Source organism: Phyllostomus discolor, chromosome 6 (genome assembly GCF_004126475.2).
Source record: "Phyllostomus discolor isolate MPI-MPIP mPhyDis1 chromosome 6, mPhyDis1.pri.v3, whole genome shotgun sequence".
In the NCBI taxonomy this organism is placed as follows: Eukaryota; Metazoa; Chordata; class Mammalia; order Chiroptera; family Phyllostomidae; genus Phyllostomus; species Phyllostomus discolor.
Window position 1 is genome coordinate 146,838,327 of NC_040908.2, and position 25,782 is coordinate 146,864,108.

At 49.0% G+C, this 25,782-nt stretch overlaps 1 protein-coding gene across 3 annotated transcripts in view; it reads left to right on the forward strand.

The window, feature by feature from the left end:
* The first annotated feature begins 208 nt into the window (after positions 1 to 208).
* NAT10 (N-acetyltransferase 10) overlaps positions 209 to 25,782 on the forward strand; it is a 40,020-nt gene continuing 14,446 nt past the window's right edge. The window contains exons 1-15 of one of the 3 annotated variants that reach the window (XM_028516680.2): positions 209 to 399; positions 3,085 to 3,207; positions 3,856 to 3,947; positions 7,219 to 7,390; positions 8,497 to 8,619; positions 10,154 to 10,215; positions 11,884 to 11,998; positions 12,093 to 12,200; positions 16,947 to 17,080; positions 18,245 to 18,338; positions 18,459 to 18,557; positions 21,574 to 21,710; positions 24,545 to 24,669; positions 25,078 to 25,228; positions 25,498 to 25,594. In XM_028516680.2, the coding sequence (XP_028372481.1) occupies positions 3,100 to 3,207; positions 3,856 to 3,947; positions 7,219 to 7,390; positions 8,497 to 8,619; positions 10,154 to 10,215; positions 11,884 to 11,998; positions 12,093 to 12,200; positions 16,947 to 17,080; positions 18,245 to 18,338; positions 18,459 to 18,557; positions 21,574 to 21,710; positions 24,545 to 24,669; positions 25,078 to 25,228; positions 25,498 to 25,594 (1,617 nt within the window). In that variant the 5' untranslated portion in view covers positions 209 to 399; positions 3,085 to 3,099. Of the gene's footprint in view, positions 400 to 435; positions 488 to 548; positions 568 to 3,084; positions 3,208 to 3,855; positions 3,948 to 7,218; positions 7,391 to 8,496; positions 8,620 to 10,153; positions 10,216 to 11,883; positions 11,999 to 12,092; positions 12,201 to 16,946; positions 17,081 to 18,244; positions 18,339 to 18,458; positions 18,558 to 21,573; positions 21,711 to 24,544; positions 24,670 to 25,077; positions 25,229 to 25,497; positions 25,595 to 25,782 lie in introns of those variants that run through there. The other 2 variants (XM_036029220.1, XM_036029219.1) reach the window with 2 other exon arrangements.

Here is a 25,782-nt window from a genome sequence, read left to right on the forward strand (position 1 = left end):
CATCTATATGCTTAATTTGTCCTTGGTAGTTAGGTACCTTAATTTCAACACGAAGAGAGAGACAAATGACACATTGCACCACGAGCAGAAGTTGAAACTCAGCCCTCCTTGGACCTAGGTTGTAGCCCCGCCCCCTGGCCCGTTGACGTCATCACTCAGAGACAGGGCTGAAGAAGGTCCCTCCTCGCTCGCTGTCGCTGAGCCTGTAGCGCGCTCGGGCACGCACGGCCTACCAGCGCCAGAGCGGGACGCGCGTGGCGGAGCCGGGCAAACCTTGAGAGCCGACAGTAGGCATCCGCTAGGGTCGGTCCTCTGGAGTAGTTCCGCGCCGCACGTGTTTCCGCGCCCCACGTGCTTCCGCTTCGCTGCTGTTTGGAATTCGCTTAGCTCCGGACACAGGTAGTCCTAATGGGATGGCTGGGGCTAGGTGCCGAGGTCGGTGTCCGTTTCCTCCTTGCGCCTGGAGGAGACTGGCTCGAAGACGAAGGTTCTGCATCCATGTGTGCCGGTCCCACGCCTACCGCCGCCGCACCGGGGCGCTCCTAGATGACAGGATCCTCTTCCCCAGTAGGCGGCCACTCTTGAGCATGCTTCTCCAGCGCACTCTGGGGTTACGTGGTTCGATTTCCACTCTCCGGAGACTTCTAGCTGGGGTGGGAGAGTGGGGTGGAGGGGATTGGGTGAGTGACAACACTTTTGCTTTCCGCGGAGCTTGCCCACGGTTCCTGGTTGCCGCCTGGGCATCGAACGGAGGCAATCTTGAGTCCAGATCCTTCCACACTTCTGATTACTAAGCTCATTCGTTTATACTCTTTATTCAGCAGTCACATTCAGGAGTTTGTTTTGTTTTCCAGTACACCTAGAATGGTGGCTGGCACATAGATGCTATGAATATTTGTTAGACGAATAGAAAAATGAATGAAAAATAACCACCCTTTTCCTCCTGTAAGGCCTTCCTCATCCGTTAAGACTTCCTTGGCAACTCCAAGCCACCGTAATCTCAGACTTTCAATAGACCAAATTTTATGTAGTGGTCAAATTTTATGTCTTTACACAGATTATTCCTCATGCTTTTCACTTAAGTATCTTCTCCAAGGATAATGAAAGCTCCTTCAAGTCAAGACTTTGGCACTACTTGTGGGGCTCCCACGGTAACTAGAGCAAAAAGTATTCTGATTAATTAATTTTAATTATTATGGGGTCTTTATGTAGCCCACAACACAGCCTACAAGCTGGGCAGGTTGGAAAAAACGAAAGACCTGAGGCAGACCTGAGAGTAAGTCCTGTCTGTGTAGTTTATCTTTCTTGGGATACTTGAGTATTTATACTTGTTCTTTCCGTATAAAATAGGAACCACTGATTGTGACGTAGTGTTTGTGGTAAAATAAAACTGCTAAATTCCCTATTTGGATTGGGAGTTTAGGGGGACAGCTAAGGCATGGTTAAGGTTCAATTAATGAGCTTTATGTTTAGAATGTAGCAGGCACTGGAGTTTCTAAGTGACCTATCTTTTTAAATTTTGTGTTGTAGTAATACAGTTGATACAGCTGGTGTTTCTTTGGTGTATTATGGTAATGATGCAATATTTTATTATATGTAATTAGCATAACTTTTGAGGTCTTTCTGTACAGGCTTCAGTATGGTTTTTCCCTCCCTTGAAGAGACAGTTGGACTCATTTCATCATAGTGATTATTCATTTTCCCCCCTGACTTTATTAATAATGCATATGAATTTTTAAAAAGCAAAATAACCACCCCACCCCCCAAAGAAGAACAAAATAAGAATCGCCTGCAGCCTCACAATTCAGAAATAACTAGTGGATTGGCCAAAAAGTCTGTGTGTTTTTTTCCATGAAGTAAAAGACATATTTTTCATTTTCACCGATAACTGTATTGATTTGGATATTTTGAGTATGTCAGCTATCTCCTGCATCGTATAACGTTGATTCGTTTCAATTAATGTCTTGATTTGATTGCTATCAACTTCAACCGGTCTGCCTGACGGTGGAGCATCATCCAGTGAGAAATCTCCAGCATGAAACTTTGCAAACCACTTTTGACATGTTCAGTCACAGTACAAACACAGTACAAATACACCTTCTTCATACATACAAATCTTTTTTGGGGTTTCAGTTGTATTTTTACCTTTATTTCTTGAAGTAATAAAGCATAATGTGCCAAAAATGTTGTGTATTTTTTTCCATCTTCAATAGTGAAATGGCTACACAAAAATTCACCAACTTTAGTTTTTAAAAAAATGCACACTGCTATGACAGCTGTCACAGTACAATCTAACAAAATTATTTCAAATAAAATTAAAGACAACTAAGTGCTACTAGAGCCTTCTTATAGAAAAAAAAAACCAAACTTTTTGGCCAATCCAGTACTGCACACTTTGGTGTTTTGTTCCAGTCTTTTTCTTTCCCTATAAGTTACATATATATGCATAAAAGATGGTATTATACTTAATCCCGTATGGTATTCTCTCATAAGCATCTTTACCTGTATCCTTAGTTTTCAAGTGATTTTGAAAAAGTTTTATTGAAAACTGCCTTATTATCTCATAGATGTACCACTATATAGTTTAATTGTTCTACTTTTTAAATGTTTATTTTTTAATCCTCACCCAAGGATATGTTTATTGATATTAGAGAGAGAGGGAAGGGGAGAGGAAGGGAGAGAGCGAGAGAAAAACACTGATCAGTTGCCTCTCGTATATGCCCTGGCCTGGGATCGAACCTGTGGTCTTTTGGTGTACGGGGTGAGACTCCAACCAACTAAGCCACCTGGCCAGGACAGCCATTCTATTTTTTTGAATATTGTTTCTGATTTTTTTAAATACTCATGCATAGAGGTGTGAATTACAGCTTTCCTATTGACTTCCCATGTGGAAGGAACATTTTCATCCCCTCCCCAAGCCTGTGTCCCAATGGGTGATGGCTTCCCTAGGGAGCTGTTTGAAGGTTTTAAGATGATGCCTATAAAGGTGCCTAGTAGAGTGCCTAGCCCCACAGGGGGCAGCAGCTCATGTCCCTCACCCCGGATCTGGTGGTCATGTCCAGTGTTTCCTTTCTTTCTGTTCAGGGATACTACTTCACCATGCATCGGAAGAAAGTGGATAACCGGATCCGGATTCTCATAGAGAATGGGGTAGCTGAGCGGCAAAGGTCTCTCTTTGTTGTGGTTGGAGATCGAGGAAAAGATCAGGTAAGATGTGGTGCGAGCTTTCTGATATTGTATCCTGTCCCAAAGAGTCAGTCTGTCATAGGCCCTCTTGGGTTTTAGCACATAATGACATTAAGGTCCCTTGATTGGCTTCCTTTAAGTAAAATGCTTACTGGAGAACCTTCCTTTTTCTTTTCTCTTTTTTAAAGATTTTATTTATTTAAAGTTTTTATTTATTTATTTGTAGAGAAGGGAGAAAGAAAAAGAGGGAGAGAAACATCAATGCGTGGTTGCCTCTTATGCACCCCCTACCAGGGACTTGGCCCGCAACCCAGGCGTGTGCTCTGACTGGGAATCAAACCGGCGACCCCTTGGTTTGCAGGCTGGCACTCAATCCATTGAGCCAAACCAGCCAGGGCCCTTTGTTTTTCTGTAAGTAATAAATACTCTATATTTAGAGTTATTAGCAGACAGGTTAACAGCTCTTGATGCCTAGGGTGGTGGGCTGAGCACAAGGTTTAGTGTATGTGACTTGGCTTCTAGTCCCAACTTCAGCACCACTTGCCTGGTGACCTTGGGCACTTCCCTGGCCCTCAGTTTAGTTTCCACATCTGTCAGATGAGGTCTTGGGGATGGCAGTCTCAAAAGTCTCTTTTGGCCCTGAGATTCTGTAACCTTTTCCTTTGGCAGGTGGTCATACTTCATCACATGCTGTCCAAAGCAACCGTGAAGGCTCGGCCATCGGTGCTGTGGTGTTACAAGAAAGAGCTGGGGTTTAGCAGGTAAGCTCGGCCCTTCGAGCGTCCCATGCTACTGACAGCTCCTGTGTGGTAGCTGAGTGCCAGGAGATGATTCCTTGACGTGGTTTTCCTGAGGTTGCTGGTCGAGATAGTCTCAGGACACTTCCAGACAGAGAAAGTGATGGCGTTGGTGTCTTGCCTTCACTCCCGACAACACGTTCCAAATGATTTTCACGCTCTTTCAGTCCCCAGTGCGATATCTTGCTTTCTGCATGTGATTTTTCTTTCTACTTTTCTAAGCCCATTTAACGCAAGCTCCTTCAATTACCTTTCCTTACCTCAAATTTACTTCATGTTATCACTCTTTCTTTTCTTTCCCTTTTGTTTCTGAGGAGGCTATACCCATCCCGTGTTTTTCTTTCTTCTTTTCTTTTATCCTTACCCAAGGACATTTTTAAATTGCTTTTAGAGAGAGGGGAGGAGAGAAAGGAACATCAGTGTGAGAGAGAAGCATCCATTGGTTTCCTTCTTGTACGCACCCTGACTGGGGATCAAACGTGCAACCTGGGCATGTGCCCTGATTGGGAATCGAACCCACAACCTTTCCGTTCATGGGATGATGCTCCAACCAACTGAGCCAGGGCTCATCCCATGTTTAAAGCAAACCCCTTAATCTACTGTGCATCTGCTCAAACTGCTTTCAGAACCTTTACCTTCTATCCTCTGTCGGACAGTCCATACCCCTTTGAAGTTTTCTCCTTTTTCCTGTGAAACTTGCTCAGCTTTCTCCTTTCAAGATTAGCTACACACCCAGCTTTATCCCTCAGGCCAGCATTTTCTCTCACTCTCACTGCCAGACACCTGGAAACGGAAGCTTTTTGCACTTCCTGGCCGCCCTCCCTGCTGTCCAGCTCTTGCTCCTGCCATCATGACTGAGCTGTGCTCTTGGAAATTGCTGGTGACCTGATGCCCAACGCAAGAACTTTTCCTCTTTTTTCCTTTTCTGAGCTCTTTCCTCACTAGTTCACTGCTCTCTTTGACAGTGAGCTAATCTTACTTTTTTGAAGCTGCAAGCTTAAGACTTGTAGTTGTAAATAGCAGACCTCTAACACAACCCACTTAGCACAGAGGGAGTTTGTTGGAGCCCTGGGGGTAGCTCGTGAACCCTCCAGGCATGAGGCTTCGGCGCTGCTTTGGAGGCAGAGCCAGAGTGCTGGTGCTCCCCGTTCCCCTCATTCTCTCATCGCAGCTTGTCTACTTCTTCCCACCGTAGCTCAGCTTTCCCACCGTAGCTCAGCTTTCTGTTTTCCGTTGTCCCGTTGCAGAAACAGCACTTGAGTTTTACATGTTTCGGATCCAGCTACGTGGAAATCAGTCTTTGTCTCAAATTCTTGTGGAAGGATGCCCACCCCCGGGCCAGGAGAGGCGGGGTTGGTCACCTAGTAGAAACTGGGTGGTTCTCCCTGCAGCTCTGTGCGTAGAGGAGTCTGGGGCGTAGGGTGCTGTCACGGCACATGGCATCAGAAATGCTGTCTCTGCTCGGCTTGCACATCACTTACTCAAACCACCTTTCTGACTCCTCCCCCTTCCCTTCGTCATGTTACTGTGCTAGCCCAGCTAGCGCGTGTGGTTCTGTCTCCGGGCCCCTTCTCCGCTGTTCCCGATGTGTTTGTCCCTGATACTGACTCCGAAGTCGTGTCTCCAGCTCTGGCTGCTCTCTGGGTGGCGAGGCGAGACTTCCTGCCTTTGCACCTGCTGCCTCTGCTTGGGGTGCCACTCCCACCTGTGTGATCGCCTCCGAGTGCTCCCCGCCTCTCAGGGCCCGCCTTGTCCCTGAAGCTGTTCCCCAGCCTCTCGGTCCCAGCTCACGGCTCCCCCGCCCCTTCAGCGTGTGTCTCCTCTGACAGCGCCCGTCACCCGTGTTCTTCCCCTCTCTGGGTATAGTCCTTTGCACACTGGTGGTTTTTTTTTCCTCCAGGTGGTAAGTTCATTTATTTAGGAGGCCTCTCCTGTTCATCTGTTTCTATTTTCATGTTTTCCGGTGACTGGACATGTTTGTAGTGGGCGCTCAGCTAATATTTGTTGAGTTAACTCTTGTTAACAGGCTCTGAAATTATTTTAATGTTACTTAGTTCAAAGGCTAAATTTGACTAGTTTATCTCCTTTGGTCTTATACAGACTTGATTCTGCCTGAAAGAAGCTAGATTTGGGGGTAAATTTTCTTGTTAGTATTCTTTCGTTCTTGGGCAGGTAAGCATTTTCAGTACCTATTGAGAGGAAGGCCTGTTGCTGGTCACTAAGTTTCTGGGGTTTGTGGTTCTCGCTGCCATTTGGGTGGTTGGTGTTGGATAGTGTGGGATGAGGTGGCCCGCAGGGTTCCCGGAAGGCTTGCCTTCTGAACTTAACCCACCTGATGTCACTTTTCAGAATCTCTCTGTGCCTTTTGTAGCTCTCGCACCCCTTTTTCGATGTTGCAGGGCATCAGGTTAAAGCTGATGGTTTCTTCTAAGTCTCGGGCAAAGGCATGAGTCAGAGGGGCCTCGGAAATCAGTGCCTCCGACTGCCTTGTTTCACAGATGAGGAAATGGGGGCCCAGAGGGAAGGCCTGGGCTCTAGCTTCTCAGAGAACCATGGTAAAAGTTTGATCAGCTGTGGTCCTTAATTCTGAAACTTTCTTGTTCTCTCTTTTTTGGTAAAAGTCAGAATTACATGGCAGGGGGACACTCATGGTTTGTAAGACAAAAGAAGAGTTGAGGGAGTTCTGAGAGATGCCCACCGTCTACCCCCCCACCTCCTGCCATGTCCGCTGTCAGCACTGTCTTAGCTCAGAGCTGCCCTCGAGGACCCTGTCCCCAGTCTGGGAAGGAAGTGGATGGATCCACTAGGGAAGATGCGTAACAGCCTGCCGTCCCCATGCCTGTCCCAGGTCTCCTGGTGCGCAGCACCGTGGAGTTGAAGCGGTGGCTGGAGACTGAGGTGATGAGGCCACTGAGGGTGCTTTCCAGCCCTGGCCAGTGAGAGCTTCAGCTATTTTCATTACCCTTCTTGTACAGTGAAGCATTTGCCGAAGTGACAGCAAAACAGCGATGTCCACACTCGGACTTGCCACTGCCTCCCTCTGGAGCCCGTCTCCTCATCCACTGCTCCAGCGCCGCTCTGGTTTTCTTCCAAGGCAGAGGCTCGGCCCCACAGTTTCCAAGTTCCCTCCCGGCTCTCAGGGTCTAAGAGGGTGGTCGCTGTGCACTTGGCCCCTGCCCCCAACTCTTTAGCCCCTCTGGTTAACTGGCTTTCATGGGTTGGGGGGTGATTGCAGTCACCGGAAGAAAAGAATGCGTCAGCTGCAGAAAAAAATAAAGAATGGAACGCTGAACATAAAGCAAGATGACCCCTTTGAACTCTTTGTGGCCGCCACAAACATCCGCTACTGCTACTACAGCGAGACTCACAAGATCCTGGGCAACACCTTTGGCATGTGTGTCCTCCAGGTGGGTGACCTCCTCCAGCCTGTGGCTGCAGTCAGCACTGAGGGTGCTGCCTGGTCCCCATGAGGACAAGTGCACCTTAGGGTGTGCCTAAGTGAACTTAGGACCCCAGAACTTTATTGGAACTCACTGAAGACTTTGGTGACAGATGAGCCGTAGGGGATGTTCCAACCAGCTGGGCACGGACCTGTGCACTCCCGTGTCCCTCCCAGAGTGCTCCACCAGCGTGACCACCACCAACCAGTAACCCCCCCCCCCCCCCGACCCCCTTCTGGTCCTTCAAATCCCCTCACTTTCCCAGCTCGGGGAACTACCCCTGGTAAATTTCTTCACTGGTACTTATTCTTTTGCCTGGCAAGTTAATAGACTACATTTCACATTTTTCTTTGTTTTGAGCGCTGGTGGTTTTTTATTCTTTGATTCGTAAAAAAGACACTTAAGCACAAACCCCCACATTTTGGTATGTATTTATTACCTACATGTATATTGTGATTATATACATTATAAAACATACCTTACAAAATATGAATTAAGAAATGAGGAGGGGAAATCATATATAGGAGTTCTACTTTTTTTTCTGCCTTTGGCTTGCCTCCCACCTTGGAAGCCAGGAAAAAGCGTTTTGCCACCTCCTGCCCTGACTGCTGCCCGCCAGGGGGCGCTGTGAATGTGGGTGCACCTCTGTTCCAGCTGCAGAGACGGTGGCCTCTTTAAGCAGTGGCTCCCCCATGTGGTGCAGTTCAATTTTGTCCAACAGTTTCCATCTATAAACACATCAGAACGAACGTGAAGTCTATTTAGATTGAAGTGTGAATCCAAGAAGACTGGAGGACTTCTGTCAGATAGGATGTTATCAGAGATTACTAGAAACACTTTAGACATAGGAAACCTTGTACACCTGTTCTCCAGGACTGGACTGTCTTCCCTGGTACCCCTGAGTAAGGGGCTGTGTGTGTGTGTGTGTGCACGTGTGTGTCTCCGTTGGGTGAGGGGTATATCTTTGAGTTCATACTCTGAAGCCCTCCTTTACTTTATCTCCTGGCCCTTGGTTAAGCTTCCCTGTGGTACTCTTTGCATGACCAGCCCTTTCTAAGATCTCCTTCTTCCAGGATTTTGAAGCTTTGACTCCAAACTTGCTGGCTAGGACTGTTGAAACAGTGGAAGGTGGTGGGCTGGTGGTTATCCTCCTGCGGACCATGAATTCACTCAAGCAGTTGTACACAATGACCATGGTACGTGCCTGTTTTTCTCCTTAACTGTGGAGGGCTCAAAGCAGTCTGTGTTTTTACTGTAGACCACTTTTAAGAATTCCTGTGGAGCACCTCCAGTGAGCGGTCAGCACTGTCTCTGGGCTGGGAGCTCTTTGACTGCAGCTAGTGACAAAGTCACCACAGAAAAATCTCCCTGGCCATGAGTGTGCCTAGGAAGCTCTGAATTTTGCATTCGTTGCCAGGCCTTTGCAAATTCTACACCAGTGAGATTCAGACACGATGCACCTGTTACGCAGTGAAATTCCTGAAATAGTACTCAGAAAGTTGTGCCAGTGCCTACGTTTGTGTATTGCAATAAAGGGGCTGTGCAGAGTTCCGCGCTAGCCCTCATCCCAATGGGTAATGAAGGACCATTTGCCATTTCCACTCCCAGGTTTATAAGAACATCGATTCTGAGAGGGGTCGTTTTCTCCCGAAGCTGAGGGCATGGTCAGGAGTGGGGCTCCAAGAGTTCTGTTCAGTGTTCAGCTGTGTGGGGAGGGGTGGGGGGGTGGGAGGTTTGTGAGCGGCATCCATCTGGTGGAATGGACTTTGCCCAAATCTTAGTGCCTGCTTCCAGCCCTTATGTGTCACCACAGCCCCTCGCTCTCCTGGGAAGTCCTCAGACATGCCCAGCCCTCTCACGTCAGGGCATTTGCACGTGCTATTCCCGTGCTGATGTCTGCCTGGCTCACTTCCTCATTTCCCTTCAGTCCCTGCTCAGATACCACCTGCTCCGTGTGATCTTTTGTCACACCTGGTCGAGCATATAGCTGGTTTTGTCTGTCACTCCTCTAACCTGCTTCATGTTTTGTAAAGCATTTTAAAGCTCCTGTGCTGGTTGTTAAACTTCATAAAACCAGGCACTTAGTTCTCTTCATTGGTATATTCCGAGACCCTGGAAGAGTGCCTGGTCGTTAAATATTTGTGAATGGACAAACGACTTCGTGCCCACAGCAGTTGGTCTGTTTTTCCTTTCTCTCTTACTTGGCTGCATGCTTACCCCCTCAAAGAGCCTTCCCTCACTGCCCCGAGTAGGAGGCCCCCGCCCCCATTTGCTGTCATTTCTCCCTGGTTTTCATCGGTAACATTCCCCGACGCTTGCATCTGTTGACTCATCTGTCTCCCCCTCCCTAATCATGAGACTCTAAGCTCCATGAAGACAGAGCATTAAACACCAGCATGTGCCCAGCGTGTCTGGCACTTGTTGGTATGTGTGTTTTATTAAACGAATAAATACACTTTGTGATGCTGGATAAAATGGGGAAAAAGTCAGAGCTGAGGTGAGGGGAGGTTTGTTGTAACGAGAAGCATTGCATCTAGTGTCCGACCCCGGTGCGGGCAGGTGGCGTTTGGTCAGCTCAGTGCAGCAGGTGACGGAGAAGCGGGGCTTGTTTCCAGCAGCGTCGCTGGCACCTCCTTCAGCCCAGACTTGCCTGGTAGAGCGTCTTCACGTTCGGACACTGGGCCTCAGCCCTCGGTGGACGCCTTCGTTCACGGGTGTTGTCTCTTTCAGGACGTGCATTCAAGATACAGGACCGAGGCCCATCAGGACGTAGTGGGAAGATTTAATGAGAGGTAGGTCTGCAGCGCCTTTCTCAGTCCCTTAGTAGGGGGGAGCCACAGTGGGAGGAGTACTTTCCTCTGGGACCCGACTCAGCGCTCAGCCTCCATCTGTCCGAGGGAAGGTCGCAGAGGCACCACGGACGGGGAGGCTTCTGACAGCAGCGGTTGTGAACCTAGCTGGAAGCAGTAGACATGAGCGGGAAGCCGGGGGCCGGGAGACTGGACTCTGTCAGGCTCCTGGCCCTAACCAGGCCACTCTCCCTCTGTGGCTCTTAGCTTACGCACCTGTCAAAGGGGTGATTTGTCTGGGTCACTGTTCCTGAAACGTGTTTTGCAGACCACTCGTGTTTTAAGAGGGACCTTATGACAAATGGGCTTTGTGGTCCGGTATGTCTGGGAAATGCTGGTGCTGTTTCTCCTTTGTGAAGAGTCACACTAGCTTGTTGTAGCCTCTGAGGGTCTTGCAGCGGCAGCAGCCTGTTTAACTGATGGTTTCCCACACGTTTGGCCACAGGGCCGTTTTTTAGGGAGCAGCGGTTACAGCCTGTGGAACACCTTGAGGAACTGGGGGCTGAGATCAGTAGTCCTGTGTAGGAGCAGTTTTCCCAGGGGCGTTGGGCAGTGTGTGGGGTTGTTTTGATTGTCCCGACTTGGGGAAGAGGGGTTTGGTAGAGGGTGCTGTCGGCATCTAGTGGGTAGAGGCCAGGGACGCTGCTGAGCAGCTGAAAAGGCACAGAATGATCTGGTCTAAAACGTCAGCAGTGCTGAGGTTTAGAAACCCTGGCCTTGATGGACCCCGGGGCCTTTTGCACTTTAACTGTCTCCGAGACCGTAACTTCGTGGGAGCAGGCCGGGAAGTTACCATGTGCTCGCGGGGAGAACTGAAGCCTGCGGAAGTAGCGCGTGAGGCTTTTTTCTTGTGTTTGTGGGAGAAGTTTTAATTTCATAGGCAAAGACATGTCTTTTCTGCATGCAAGAATGTTTGTTATATTTCTTAAGGGAGGTTTCCTGTCCTCCCTGTTCTTTATAGTTTCTTCCTTGTGACAGAAGGTAAACCCACGGGTATGTGTTCCCCGTGTGAACAGTGAGCCTGTGTCGGGTGGGCTTGGAGTTCCCCCTTTAAGGGTGGCTGAGACACCGTAGCGCGGAGGGAGAGCCTAGGAGAATGTGGGAAGAGCCACGTGGCGCAGGGAGCCGGGGCGGCTGTGCGAGAGGAGTGCCTGTAGTCAGTCAAGAGAGCTCTCGGGTTTCTTCTTCGCTGTGTACAGCGTGTTCAGGTGCCCTGTAGGGGAGGCTTGGACTCTCCTCACGTTGCTCCCCGTCCGGGTCTTGGCTTTCTCTGGCTTCTCAGAGACTTGATGATTTTCCTGAAGAAAAGCCTCCTCTTGGCCCTGGCTGGTGTGGCTCAGTGGGTTGAGTGCCAGCCTGCGAATCAAAGTGTCGCTGGTTCAGTTCCCAGTCTAGGGCACGTGCCTGGGTTTTGGGCCAGGTCCCTGGTAGGGGGGGCTCGAGAGGTAACCACACATTGATGTTTCTCTTCTTTTCTTTCTCCCTCTCTTCCACTCTCTAAAATAAATAAATAAATAAATAAAGATCTTTTTTAAAAAAGCCACATCTCGATTGTGTAGACGTTGGCCCTCCCTCACAACAGCACCTCACTATGGTGGTTTTATCCCTCAGATTTATTCTTTCTCTGACCTCTTGTAAGAACTGTCTTGTCATCGATGACGAGCTCAACATCCTGCCCATCTCCTCCCACGCTGCCAGCATCGAGGCCCTACCTCCCCAGGCCCCGGTGAGTCAGCCAGGGGTCTGAGAATGTGGGGGAGGCTGTGTGTTCTGTGTTGGCTCTCCAAGGGCAGTGGCAAACCCCCTCTCCTCTCCGGTAGGATGAGAGTCTCGGTCCCTCTGATCTGGAGCTGAAGGAGTTGAAGGAGAGCTTGCAGGACACGCAGCCAGTGGGCGTGCTGGTGGACTGCTGCAGGACCCTGGACCAGGTGAGTGCGGCGTTCAGGCGCGCCCTGTCTCAGTGCGAGCTGCCCAGAGGTAAACCGTGGAGTGCAGAAAGCACCAGAAGCCACACTAGGGCAAGTCAAGACATGGATCCCCCCTGGGGAAGAGGCATTTTCTCTCATTCAAACTTACACAGCAACAGCAGGGCTGTTCTGTCTTGTCTGGGTTCACAACAGAAGTCCAGGATTACCTGCCCGCCCCCAGCCCCCATTAACAGTTCAGAGAGCTGGGTTTTGGGGAGAGATGGATTAGGTTTAAAGAGGAACTCCCTCTACACTTCTCCCAAGAGAGGGTGGTATGTTTGTGTTCTTTCATTTGAGTTAAGTTTTGATGACAGAAAGGTTTTTGCTTTTGCCTCGTATGGAAGTGAGAGGAGTGCTTGACCCTTGTACTTACCCCGTGTCCATTAGGAGGCCTGGTGAGGGCCCTGTGGGGAGATGTACTGATCGTTAGGTGCAGACAGCAGGCTGGGTGGGCGTTTCTCTGTGCATTGAGGCGGCCAGGGCTGGTGAACTTGGCCTCTCTGGTGGTTCCTGGGCTGCGCCGGGAGCCGACCGGGCATGGCCCAGAGCCCCTTCAAGCCGTCAGGTGTGTTCAGGGCTCTGGTCTAGCCAGAGCCTCTCGGTCCTGGGCTCTGCGTTGTGATGGAAAACAGCTGCAGTGACAGCACCTATTGGGGCTGAGTCCAAACAGGCTGGTTTTTCTCTTTATTCTGGAAATAGAATTACCAGCTCCTAGCTGACTGTGCAGTCCAGCCTGCAGGCTCTAGGCTTTAATCCATTTCCTAGTGCTCTCTTTGCCACCTGAGAGAGGAGGTGAGATGGAAGATGGAGAAAGGGCAGAAGAGGGAGAGACTACAGTGTTGGTGGTAGTGTTACAGGAAAACATGTAGCTTATAGCTGCGCCCCCCCCCCCCCCCAATTAGTAAGTACAAAAAAGCTTGATTTAAAATAGAAGGTGGCCCACTAACAGTGAAATTTCTGAAACAGGAAGAAAACCAATAAAATACTTAGGAATAAAGTTAACTAAGGGGAAAGATCTCTGCTGGAAACTACAAGGCATTGATAAAAGAAATCAAAGACGACACAAGTAAATGGAAAGGTATCCTGTGTTCATGGGTTGAAAGGATTAATACGGGGTTCAGCAAAAGTAGGGTTACAGTTATGAGGATGTGAAACACAAGCGTTTATTCTTGTGTTATTATTTATTAATTATTACTTATTTGATTACAACTGTTAACCTACTTTTGCCCATCCCTGTGTTGTGAAAACCTGAATACTACTGAAAGTCACCTGTAGATTCGGTGCAATCCCTATCAAGATTCTAATGGCATTTGTTACAGAAGTACTAAAAGCACTCCTAAGAATTTCTGTGGAACGGCAGAAGACCCTGAATAGCCAAAGGAATCCTGAGAAAGAAGAACAAAGTGGGAGGTATTGCACTTCATGATTTCAAGCAATACTGTAGTGCTACAGGCATTAAACCAGTGTGGTACTGGCATCAAATCAGACACACAGACCAACGGAACAGAACCGAGAGCCCAGAAATAAGCCCAGAGCACATAGGACCAACTGGCATTTGACAAAAGAGCCAAGAGTACTCAATGAAGGAAAGACAGTCTTTTTAATAAGTGTTGCTGGAATAATAGTCACATGTAAAAGAATGAAAGTGGACCCCTGTCTTACCACTTACAAAATGAATTCGAAATGGGTTAAAGACTTAAATGGTAAGACCTAAAATTCCTGGAGTAGCACATAAGAACAGAGTACCTGGACATGGCCTTGGCAATGAGATTTTGGATGTGACACCCACAGCACAAGCAGCCACATGAAAATAGAAGTGAGTGGTACTACGTCAGCCGAAAAAGCAGAAGAAACAACCCACAGCGTGAGAAGCCCTACAGACTGGGCAAACATGTTTGCAAGCCCTATACCTGATACAGGGTTAATCCCCAAAGCATACAGAGAACTCATACAACTCAACAGCGAAGAAACAAATACCCCAACTTAAAAATGGGCAAAGGACCCGAATAGACATTTCTACAAAGAAGGTACAAGAAAGGCCAGTGGACAATATGAAAAGATGTTTAACATCACTAGTCATTGGGAAAAAGGCAAATTTCAAACCACGGTGAGATACCACTCCACGCCCCGTAGAATGGCCCTCATCAGAAAGACAAGGGATAGCAGACGCTCACCTGGATGTGGAGAAAAGGGAACCCATGTGCACTGTTGGTGGGAATACAGACCAGTGCAGCCGCTGTGGGAAACAGTAAGGAGGACTGTTATATCCCCCAGCAATTCCGCTTTTGGGAATATATCCAAAAGTAATGGAAACACTAATTCAAAAAGAGATCTGCACCTTCCTGTTCATTGCAGCGTTATTTACGATAGCCAGAATATGGAAGCAGCCTAAGGGTCTGTCTGTGGATGAATGAATGAAGAAATTGTGGTGTGTGTACACATGCACACGCGCGCACACACACACACACACACACACACACAGTGGAATGTTGTTTTTATTCAGCCATAGAAAAGAACGAATCCTACCATTTGTGACAACACGGATGGAACTTGAAGGCACTGTGCTAAGTGAAACAAGTCGAACAGAAGGACAAATACTGTATGATCTCAGAGAGTATGTGGAATCCGAAAACAAAAACAAAAACAAAAACAAAAACAGGAGAAGAGAGCAGTCTTGTGGTTACCAGAAGAAGAGGATGAGGGGAGGGTGAAGTGGAGAAAGATGGTCAAAAGGTACAGACTTCCAGTTACAAGATAGACGAGTGCCAGGGATGTGACATACAACGTGAGGATGTCTAGGGAAATTGTTAAGAGAGAATACATGCTAAGAGTTCTCATCACAGGGAGAACATTTTCTTTCTCCATTCTTTTTATTGCAGCTGTATGAGAAATGGACTTTAGTTGCACATATTGTGGCCATTGTTTCACAGTATAGTTGACCTTGAACAATGCGGATTTGAACTGTGTGGGTTCACGGGTACGCACATCTGTTTCAGTGGGCCCATGCAGTTCGAGGGTCAGCTGGTTGGGGGACTGCGTATGCAGAGGGCCGTTTGTTGTTTTAGACTCTGAGGGCAGTGGGTCCCCCCTGATCCCCAGTTGTTCCAGGGTCAGCTGTGTGTGCCCATGCATCTGTAGTGTGGGTTTTGTACCCCTGTGTTATTATGTAAGTGAATTTTGTTGTATTTCATCAGAGTTTATAATTTCCTTATTCTAAAGTGAAAAACAAAAGGGTAGAGTAGTGTTCAGCGAAGTCCAGGTTCAGATGACCAGGACCTGGATGCCCTCTGAGTGTCTTCCTCTGGGGAGACTCTGGCTTCCTGTGGCCCCTCTCCTTTCTTCCCTCTGGCTGCCAGCGCCTGCATCCTCTCAGTGTCTTTGTGTTGCCGTCTGGGTGTGTAAGGCAACTTCTTCAGGACCAGGAGGGACCGTCTAGCCTTCCTCTCAGTTTCAGTGGCCTGCGCTCAGGGCAGATGCCAGTTGGAGAGCCGCTTGGTCCCTGCAAAGTGTGGCTGTCCCCCTGCTCGTTCAGTGCCCCGGCATCTTCCCTCCCCTCCTAGGTGCCGGGCACTGCTCTAGGCACTGGGCTGAGCAGTGAACAAGAGGGACACCCCTGTTTCCTAGAGTTCACATTCTGGTGGGATGAGACAGACCATGAGTCAAGGAAACAAGCAAATCCTGTAGTTAGTGGGTGCTCTGCACGATGGAGAAACCCAGCGAGCAGGACAGAGGGGGAGGCTGTGCCAGGAGGAGGGTGGAATGCTGTGGTTCTAGGTATGGTGGGCAGGGAAGGCCTTGTTTAGAGGGGTTTGAGCAGACTGACGGAGCTGAGGAAGTGGGCTGTGCGGCTCTCTGCTGGGGGATCTGCAGCTGCCTCGGCCCGAGGTAGGAGTCTGCCTGGTGCGCTTGAGGACTGGCACGGGGCCTGGCGGGGCTGAAGCAGGGCGAGTGGCAGGGAGGCGGCCATGGGTGGCGGAGATCAGACAGTGCACAAGCATCCCTGCAGGCCCCGGGGAGGGCTTCGGCTCTTACTTTGTGAGAGGTGGAAGGGCTCAGGCTCAGTCTCTTCTCAGCACAGCCGCCAGAGGGATCCCCAGCCTTAATGTAAAAGGGTCCCTCTGGCGGCGCTGTTGCATCTAGACTGTGGGGCAAGGGAGGTGGGAGCAGAAAGCCTGATTAGGGGGCTCCTGTAGTGATGGGGGCGAGAGCATGGTGGCTTCTGTAGGTGTACTAGAGGAAGACAATGGCAGGTGTGGCAGGATTCGGAGCGTGTTCTGAAGGTAGCACTGGTGGGACTTGCTGATAAATCGGCCGTGGGGCGGGGGGGGGACTGGAGAAGGCTTGTAGCCTGCACAGTCGGACAGTTGACTGAGCTGGGGAAGACGATGGGCGGAGGAGGTCTGAGGGCATGGTAGGTGTTCGGTTTCAAGTTGGCGTGTCTGTCAGAGGTGCTAGTGGAGCTGTGCAGGGCGGTTGACCTGGATGTGAATTCGGGGTTATCGACACCTGATTGGTCTTGAAAGCCTCAAGACTCGGAGGAGGTGACTGCAGGCGTGAAGTCCAAGTGCTGAGCCTTGCCCTCTGGCCTGGGAGAACTGCCCCCTTTATTCGGTCTGGGCATCAGCCTGGCTTCTGCATGGCGATGGTGGCAGATGGCTGGAACTTGGCCTTCCTCGGGGCCCACCTAATACGTGTCTCTCTCCACAGGCCAAAGCTGTCTTGAAATTCATTGAGGGGATCTCTGAGAAGACCCTGAGAAGTACCGTTGCGCTCACAGCCGCCCGAGGAAGGGGGAAATCTGCGGCCCTGGGGTTGGCTATTGCTGGGGCAGTGGCTTTTGGGTAAGAGGGTGCGATTCCCCGTCTCGAGGGACTTTGGGCTGTGAGGCAGCAGTGTGTGGGGTTAGGGCTCGGGCCTGGGAGGCTCTCCTGGGTGGTTTCTTCTAGGTCTTTGGTTCCCACCTTGACCTAGAAGTTGGCCCCTGCAAAATGTCCCCCCAACTCCCCAGAGGTGCAAGTACACATGTGCAGACACACACACACACACCAGGGCCTTTGTGATCATGATTCAAAGTTGAACAAACACGCAACAAAGAAATGCTGGCAAGAAACTTAGAAATTCTCAGGATATGCGGATGTGTATGACCAGCTTTGCTGACTGAGAAAAGCACCAGTTGGACACGTTAATGATCAGTAGAAGGCACTCGTGAGGAGCTGCCTTGAGCAACGCTACTCTCTGCGTTTTGCTCTGGCCGGGAGAGGTATGCAGCTGCCAGCAGTTCGTGCTTCTGACTTCACAGACGTAACCGGTGGACCTAGAAGGGGCCTAGGAGGCCACGTTCCCCTGGACTGTATGCACCATCTTCCATGGTGCTCCCGGCCCCCAGTCGTCCCGTGAGCGGTTTGGCGGGGGAGGAACCTAGGCCTGAGGGGTTTCAGTGACTCAGCTGAGGTCCCCGAGCAAGTCAGCAGCACCGGGGCGGGACTCAGCTCCTGACACTCAGACCCGTGTTCCTCTCGCTGCTTCAGTGGTCACACGTGGCCCGTCAGGTGTTAGCATCCTGTACGTCCACTAGAGTCCCTCAGAGGTGTGCCGTGGCCTCGGCCTGCGTCCCAGTGCGGCTCTCCGGCTTCCTAGTGGGAAACCCCGTCAGCCCCGCTGGCGGTGAGCGTGGAGCCGTCCCTCTCGTTTAGGGCACAGGGCTGGGCAGCGGGGAGCGGTTCTGCACATTTTCACACGTGGTAGCTGACTGCTGGGACGGGTTACCTTCACACCGTCAGTGTGTTTTCCCTAGTTTGGGAGGAAAAGTATCCTCAGGTCTGGAGTTGCTTTACTTTTCCTCCCCAAAAAGTGTCCTGATTTTTTTCTCCTGCCATTGTCTCTGATTATCACCTGTGTGACCTGGGCAAACAGAAATGTTGTTTTTTTTCTTAAGTTCCCCAAACATTTCTTAGATTTCCTAGTAACTTAAAAAAATTTGATTTTCTTCTTCTTTTGTTCAACAGGTACTCCAATATCTTTGTTACCTCCCCAAGTCCTGATAACCTCCACACCCTGTTTGAATTTGTGTTTAAAGGGTTTGATGCGCTGCAGTATCAGGTAGGAGATCAGGATGAGAATTTATTTTGATTCAGTGCCAAGTTTAAATCCGGGGGAAGTCTTTAGAATGCACACTTACTTTCTTACAGCTTGTCATTGGTTTGACTCTTTCCCCATCAGGAGCATCTGGATTATGAGATTATTCAGTCTCTGAATCCTGAATTTAACAAAGCAGTGATCCGAGTGAACGTGTTCCGAGAACACAGGCAGACCATCCAGGTGAGGCGCGTTCTGAAACCCTGCTGTATTTAAGTGGCTCTGAGTTGTTTTTTTATAGTCGCTTTATGTCCTGTGTAATTGCATGTCTTTTATGTGGTGGTAGTTTTAGGACAAACCTATTCCAGACTTTCAGCCTCTTCTAAAGAAAAACATTCAAGCAGACTAACAAATGTATCTAGCCAGCTTGAAAAGTTGTAGTTTTGACCCTTGAAAACTCAGTAAGTGGGATTGAGCGTATGCTATCTGACATCCGTTCTGATTTTGTTTAGTTACAGTAGGTTTTGAAAAGGTACCTCAGTAACTAGAACAATAACCTCATCATTTAAAAGAAAGAAGAGAACTGCCGTGGCTGGTTTGGTTCAGTGGCTGGCCTTGCTAGCCAAAGGGTCGCTGGTTTCACTCCCAGTCAGGGTACATGCCTGGGTTGTGGGCCAGGTCCTCAGTAGGGGGCGCAGGAGAGGCAACCACACACTGATGCTTCTTTTCCTTTCTCCCTCTTTTCCTGCTCTCTAAAATAAATAAGTAAGTAAGTAAGTAAAATCTTTAAAAAAAGAACTTTGCAAGCATGGACCCTGAATCTTTGCGGTTTAGTGGCAGCCCATTTTCCTTTTTAAACACCGTTTCCCCAAAAAGCTCTATAAATCTCCAGTGCTCTGTAAGCCTGAGTGGCTTGCATTTGTCCAAAGGCTGCAAGTTTTGTTAAATTGTAGAGAAACATCAGTGTGCCAGGCTTGAGGAAGGGACGGAGACCCACCGGCTCCTAGTGGAAGAGGTTCATCGATGATTATTTTTGGAGTTGGGTTGAAGTGGGAGGTGGGCCAGGTAAACTTGGCAGTTTATGCCCTTGACCTTTATACCTGTCAAGGAGCCACACCCATGAAGGAGGTATACCTGTCAGAGTCCAGGTTGTAAAAGATGTTAAGTGTTCATGCCTCTTACCTAAGGATCTTAATTTCTTTTTCTTACTAGGTCTTTTTCTAGAATCTCTCATGCCATACATTTCTTCCCATTTCACCTGATTCCCTCAGCTGAGAGGGGGAAAGACTGACGTTGGGTGGGGAGTGGGCCGCAGGCAGGGAGAGTACAGAGACCTGTTAAAACTGAAGAAAAAGACACAAACTAAAGAAGGAAAACCTTCCCCTGGAACGCCCTGGTTCAGCTCCTGCCGTTCCTCGGGTTTCCAGTCCGAGTCCCTCTTGCGCTCGTTACCAGGGTCCTTCGTCTCCAGATGGGAGCATAAACGTGGAAACGGTGACCCGACTTCATGAGGCTCCGTTTGTGTCCCTTGGAGGCTTCCTCCTTCCTCCTTTGTGCTGGAAATCGGGGAGGGGGGTAAAAAGGACATGAGGTTAAAGGCTGCTACGCCTCCTCTAGGAAGCTGCTTTCTGCTGCTTTTGTGATTGTTTGTTTTGTTTTTTCCCTTTAAGAATCCCAGATAATGGGGCCTGACCGAGGATGTGCATGCACCCTGCTGTTAGAAATGAGTGGGGTGGCTGCCTCCCTGGCCCAGCAGCTTCCAGCAAAGCAGTTACAAACTCTTACGTGTAACAAAAAACCTCAAACGTATAGAGAAACACAGAGGCCACTGTAACACTCAGATGCCCAGTACTTAGGCTTAAGGAATGTTGACATTTTGCTGTTTGTTATGTTTGCTTCATATTTGAAAAGTCACTTTTCGTTCGAAAGCTCTGAACCATCACAGACACAGTTGAAGCCCCTCCCGAGCCCGCCCCATCCCATTCCCTCCTGCCACTCCCGTAATCGCTCCATTCTGAGATTGGCGTGTTTCCTTTCAATTCATGTGTTTATATTTTACTACATAATTATGTATCCATAAGCGGTAACATGCTATATTTGTCCTTTTTCAGCTTGCTTTTTTTGACTCAACATTTGTTTTTAAGATTGGTCCAGATTGAAGCTTACAGATCTGGTTGATGTTAAGCATTATATGTATTTACTACAGTTTATTTATGTGTTTCCTGAAGTGGAATTGTTGGCCTTCATGGTATATGTAGCTTTCCAGCTTTCTGGGATTTTTCCAGATTCTTTAAACTTACCTTCACACCAGCATTTTTTTTTCTTCGAGTTTTTGTTCCAAGTCCTCCCAAACACTGGGTGTCCCACTGCTGTTTAAGTTTGACCGGCGTGCGTGGGCTGGGATCTCCTGTCGCCCTAGCGCTGCACCAGTCACGTACGGTACTTCACGGGGTTGGGTGCCTTTGTTTCTGTTCACTGGCTGCGCAGGTTTTTCTCCTGTAAAATGTCTCTTCACGTCCTTTGGCAAACCTAAAAATAGCAGGAAGTCCTGAAGAGACGGAAGGGGCTTCCCTTTGTTTGCGTGCATAAGGATGTCAAGCTTATGGCAAGTTTGTGGCATCAGGTAGCCAAGCTAGTAACAAACGTGCTTGTTACGTGTATTAAGAGGGGAATAAGTCTGGAAGTATCCCACTAGTGCAGGGAGACTTGGCCTTTATAATGACAGTATCACAGCCTGGTGCGTGGCACCCAGCTCACAGGTGCTTGGGAAATCTGACTCCCTCCCACTGGCCACTGCTGGGGCCGGCCTGTGCCTCTGGCCCACGGGCCTGAGTGAGGCTGGGGGGAAGCCTGAGAACGCAGAGGGCAGGAAGGAAATGGAAGCATCACCTGCCATGCTAGGCCAGGCACCATGCAAAGAATTTTAGATTTTCCTGACTTTTCTCTCAAACAGCCATCAGATAGGTATCTCCTCCATTTTACAGGAGAGGACTGTGAGGCTCTGTGTGATTAAGTGACGCGATCACGGTCACACGATTGGTGGTTGAACTGTTGGAACCCAGGTGTCTGATTCCAAGCCATCACGTTTTTGCCCTGCTGAGGAAAAGTGGGAAGGAGGAATCCAAGGAAGAAGAAACGGGGAGGGGGAGAGAGAGAAGAGACAGGCCTTCGTGATGCCTCTCTCTCCTTTCTCTCAGCGGTGATGAGCAGTGGGACATCAGGTGGCCGAGTTAACCATGTAAACATTGCTTTCCTGTAGTATATACACCCCGCAGACTCTGTGAAACTGGGCCAGGCTGAACTTGTTGTGATTGATGAAGCCGCCGCCATCCCCCTGCCCCTGGTGAAAAGCCTCCTGGGCCCCTACCTTGTTTTCATGGCATCCACCATCAACGGGTAAGACACCGGGGCGTGTGCTCGGGGCTCTCACGGTTGGTTCTTGCAGATCAGGTGGCATGTAGGAAATGGGCGTGGGTGGTTACGTCCGATTCCCCAAGTCTGAGCCTTCGGGGCTGCTTCCGTCTCTCCTAGGGCTCTTGCAAATGGGAGCTGGCCTCTGAGTAACTAGCTGTAGGTTGCCTCTGGTCTGACCTTAAATGGAACGCACGGACCGGAGAATTTCATAGCTCAGGTGGTGAGTGTCTCCGGTCTGCAGGCCCGAACAAGTTTTTAAAAGTACGTGGATGGCAATATCAATATCAATGTCTTGTATCTTAGAATTGTGTGAAAATATAGTATGAAAGTAACTCTGTAATTGGCATAAGAAAGCAGGTTTATACTGGCTGAGGAGCTTTTTTTAAATTTTGAAATATTTAGTTCATGTTTGCTGTAGAACATTTTGAAAAAACAGGCACCAGTGAATGGAATCACTGGTGATCCATCCATCTAGAGACAGCTTCTGTCAGAGTGCTGCTGTACATTTTCTTTGCATTTATTTTACTTTTTCATTTTGAACAAGAACATAAAGATCATTTACATATTGTTTTTAATTTGCTGTTTTCCATAATAATGCACCGTGAAAATTTTCCAGGTCAAAAATACACATGTTTAATATTGGAAAGATTTTGTTATGGGAGTCACATCTTGAAAAGACAATTGTGTTATAGATTTTTTATTGTGAATGCTTTACTTATACTAAAAATATTTAAAGTGGACTTTATTTGGTAACGGCTTTGTTGAGATATAATTTACATACCACACCATTTACCCATTTAAAGTGTGGAGTTGGCTTGTTTTTAGTATATTCACAGAGCAGTGCGGTCATCACCACAGTCAATGTTAGAACATCCTCATTAGCCCAGAAGGAAACCTGCCCCTCCCCTGCCCCAGTCGTAGGGAACCTCAGTCTACTTTCTGTTTGTATAGATTCGCCTCTTCTGGACGTGGCTTATAAATGGAGTCATACAATATATGATCTTTTGCAACTGGCTCCTTCCACTTAGCATAATGTTTTTAAGGTTCATCCATGTAGTTTGTATTGCTACTTCATTCCTTTTGTGGCCAAATCATACTCTGTTGTGTGTTTAGGAACGTTTTGCTTTTCCATTCATCTGTTGATGGACATTTGGGCTGTTTCTGTCTTTTGCCTTTTAGGAGGAATGCTGCTGTGAATGTTCGTGTACGGGTTTTTGTGTGGGCATGTGTTCGGTTTTCTTGGGTATTTCTACCTGGGAGTGAAATTACCGAGTAAAATAGTAAATTTCTGTTTGATCATTTGAGGAACCGCCAGACTGTTCTCCAAAGCGGCTGTTCCATTTCACATTTTCACTAGCAGTGTATGAAGATTACAGTTTTTCCATATCTTTGCCAGTATTCATCGTATGCCTTTTTCCCCCTTTTTAATGGTTCTAGAGAGAGGGGAAGGGAGGGAGAAAGAGAAGGAGAGAAACATTGATGTGAGAGAGAAATATCCATCGCCTGCCTCCTGCAGGCCCCCAACTGGGGACCAAACCCAGGCATGTGCCCTGACTGGGAATAGAACCTGCAGCCTTGCAGTGTGTGGGACAGTGCCCAAGCAACTGAGCCACACCAGCCGGGCTGCCACGTCTTTCCGATTCTAGCCTTCCTCAGGAGTGCCAGGTGGTGTCTCGTACAGTCTTCCTTTGTTATCTTCTCGACGGCTGAGGACGCGGGCCGTCTTACGTGCTCCTTGGCTGTTGGTGCATCTTCTTTGGAGAACTAGCTGTTCAGGTCCTCTCCTCACCTTCTGATTGGGTTGTCTTTTCTAACTGAGCTGTAATGTTTCCTTATATATTCTAGACACAAGCCCGTTATCAGGTATATGATACACAAAATTTTTCTTCTATTCTGTTTTTTCCACTTTCCCGATAAATGTCCTTTGGAGCACAAAAGTTTTTAGTGGTGTTGCTTGTGCTTTTTCTTGTTTTTGTTTTTAAATAGGTCGGTGGAATTCCTTTAAGAAAGCTTTGCTATGTGGGGTGGATAGTTTAAAATTCCAGTATTTCGATCGTTCTTTAGAGGTCGTACTTCAGTAAGAGAAAGTATTTACGTAGTCTTTAAATACTATGGTAATGAGAGCTACAGAACAATGCACTGATGAACAAGAAAGCCCACTGAGCAGTCTGCTCCCTGTGATCACATAGGCTTGTGAAGAAAGACGAGGAAATACGATTGAAAAGTGGTGGTTCGGCTATCAGCTTATAAAAAATTTATTTTTTCCAATTTTTTTGCAACTTGTTTTACGTTACCTTTTAAGTGAAAGTGGTAATTAAAGGAATTATTTCAGTGGCAGATTTGTTTAATCTTGATTTCCCAAACTGGAAACGTTGTGTTCATTCCTTTAAGCATGTCACTTCTGACAGCAGCTCGCATCAATCAACCACTTAACTGTGTTTTAGTTTCATTACGCCGAAGGCTTTACGCATGTAACTTTCTCAGTCCTTACGTTATTTAGTTCACGGCACAGCCTCTGTGGGGTGTGCAGAGCAGGCCCCATGTGAGGATGAGGCTGAAAGAGGTTGACGCTCCTCACCCAGGAGTACTGAGTAGACATGCCAGGACTCGAGCCCAGGATGGCTCTGGGCTGAGCTCCCGAGCTGCCCTGCCTCCTTCGGGGGTGCCCGAGTGGTCCCAGAAGCTCAGAGGTGGGCGGGGCCACCCTTGGAGGACAGGCGTCTGGTGTTGCAGCAGGATGGAGAAAGTAGTTCTCTTTCCCCTTCTGGAGGACGGATTTGGGCCCCTGTGTCTGATTGCCTTTGCTTTCACTTCAGCTATGAGGGCACCGGCCGGTCCCTGTCCCTGAAGCTCATTCAGCAGCTCCGCCAGCAGAGCGCCCAGAGCCAGATCAGCACCACCGCCGAGAACAAGACCACGACGACAGCCAGGCTGGCCTCAGGTGCGCAGCGAGTCCCTTTGGACTCTTGCTGGGCCCTTCCCCTTGTGACCTTGTGGGCAGTACCAGACCTTCCTGCAGTGAGGCAGAGAGGCTCAGTCCCCAACAGCAGGAGTTGCTTTTCTCCGGAGAGTAGCAGGCCAGTGACCAGATCGGAGCCTGACTGGGCCCTCTGGTGGTGGCACTCTTATTTGTCCCCACCTCGGGGCTCAGTTGTATCGACTTAGCGAGAGCCCTTTGGGATCGGTGTCCTGGCAAGCTGCTCGTCTGCCAGAACACTTCAGAGCCACTCAGTTTAAATTCTCGAGCCGTATTTATGTGGGCACAGTGTGACACAGTAAAACATTTGCTTTGCTCTTTGACCCAGAAAGTATTTACTAATGGTTTCTCATTGCATGTGTGTGTGTACAGCGCGAACGCTGCACGAGGTGTCCCTGCAGGAGTCCATCCGCTACGCCCCTGGGGACGCGGTGGAGAAGTGGCTGAACGACCTGCTGTGCCTGGACTGCCTCAACATTACCCGGATCGTGTCGGGCTGCCCCCTGCCCGAGGCCTGCGACCTGTATCCTCCCGGGCTTCCTGTGCCCCGCGGAGGGGCGGGGGGGAGGGGTGGCAGGGTTACGGGAAAGGCTTGGCCCTCAGTGTCTAGGGAGAGGGGAAAGCCAAACGTTCCCGATTCCCCTTCTTTCCTCCCCTGGAGTGTTTCTGCTCGGGATGCAGGGTTCCCGTTCCTAAGGTGAGGGGAGCCCCCCTTCCCAGGTCGCCTTTGGGAGTAGGGTGTCCTGTGTGGGCTTCCTAAGATTTGTTCCATTGGCTTAACTCTGAGCCCAGCTACTATGTTAACAGAGACACCCTCTTCTGCTACCACAAGGCCTCCGAAGTCTTCCTCCAGCGGCTCATGGCCCTCTATGTGGCTTCGCACTACAAGGTGACTGCCACTAGCCCTTGGGTGCACTCCAGCCCTGACAGTGCCCTTTTCCTTGGCTTTTTGCACCTTCTGTTACGCAGTGGAGTGGGTCAGGTGACTTCCACGGGGATTTCAGCGTCCTGACATTGGCAAGGGCCAGTGATCTTGGTGGAGAAGTTGCGTCTCCCACTGCTGTTGAGATCGTTGGG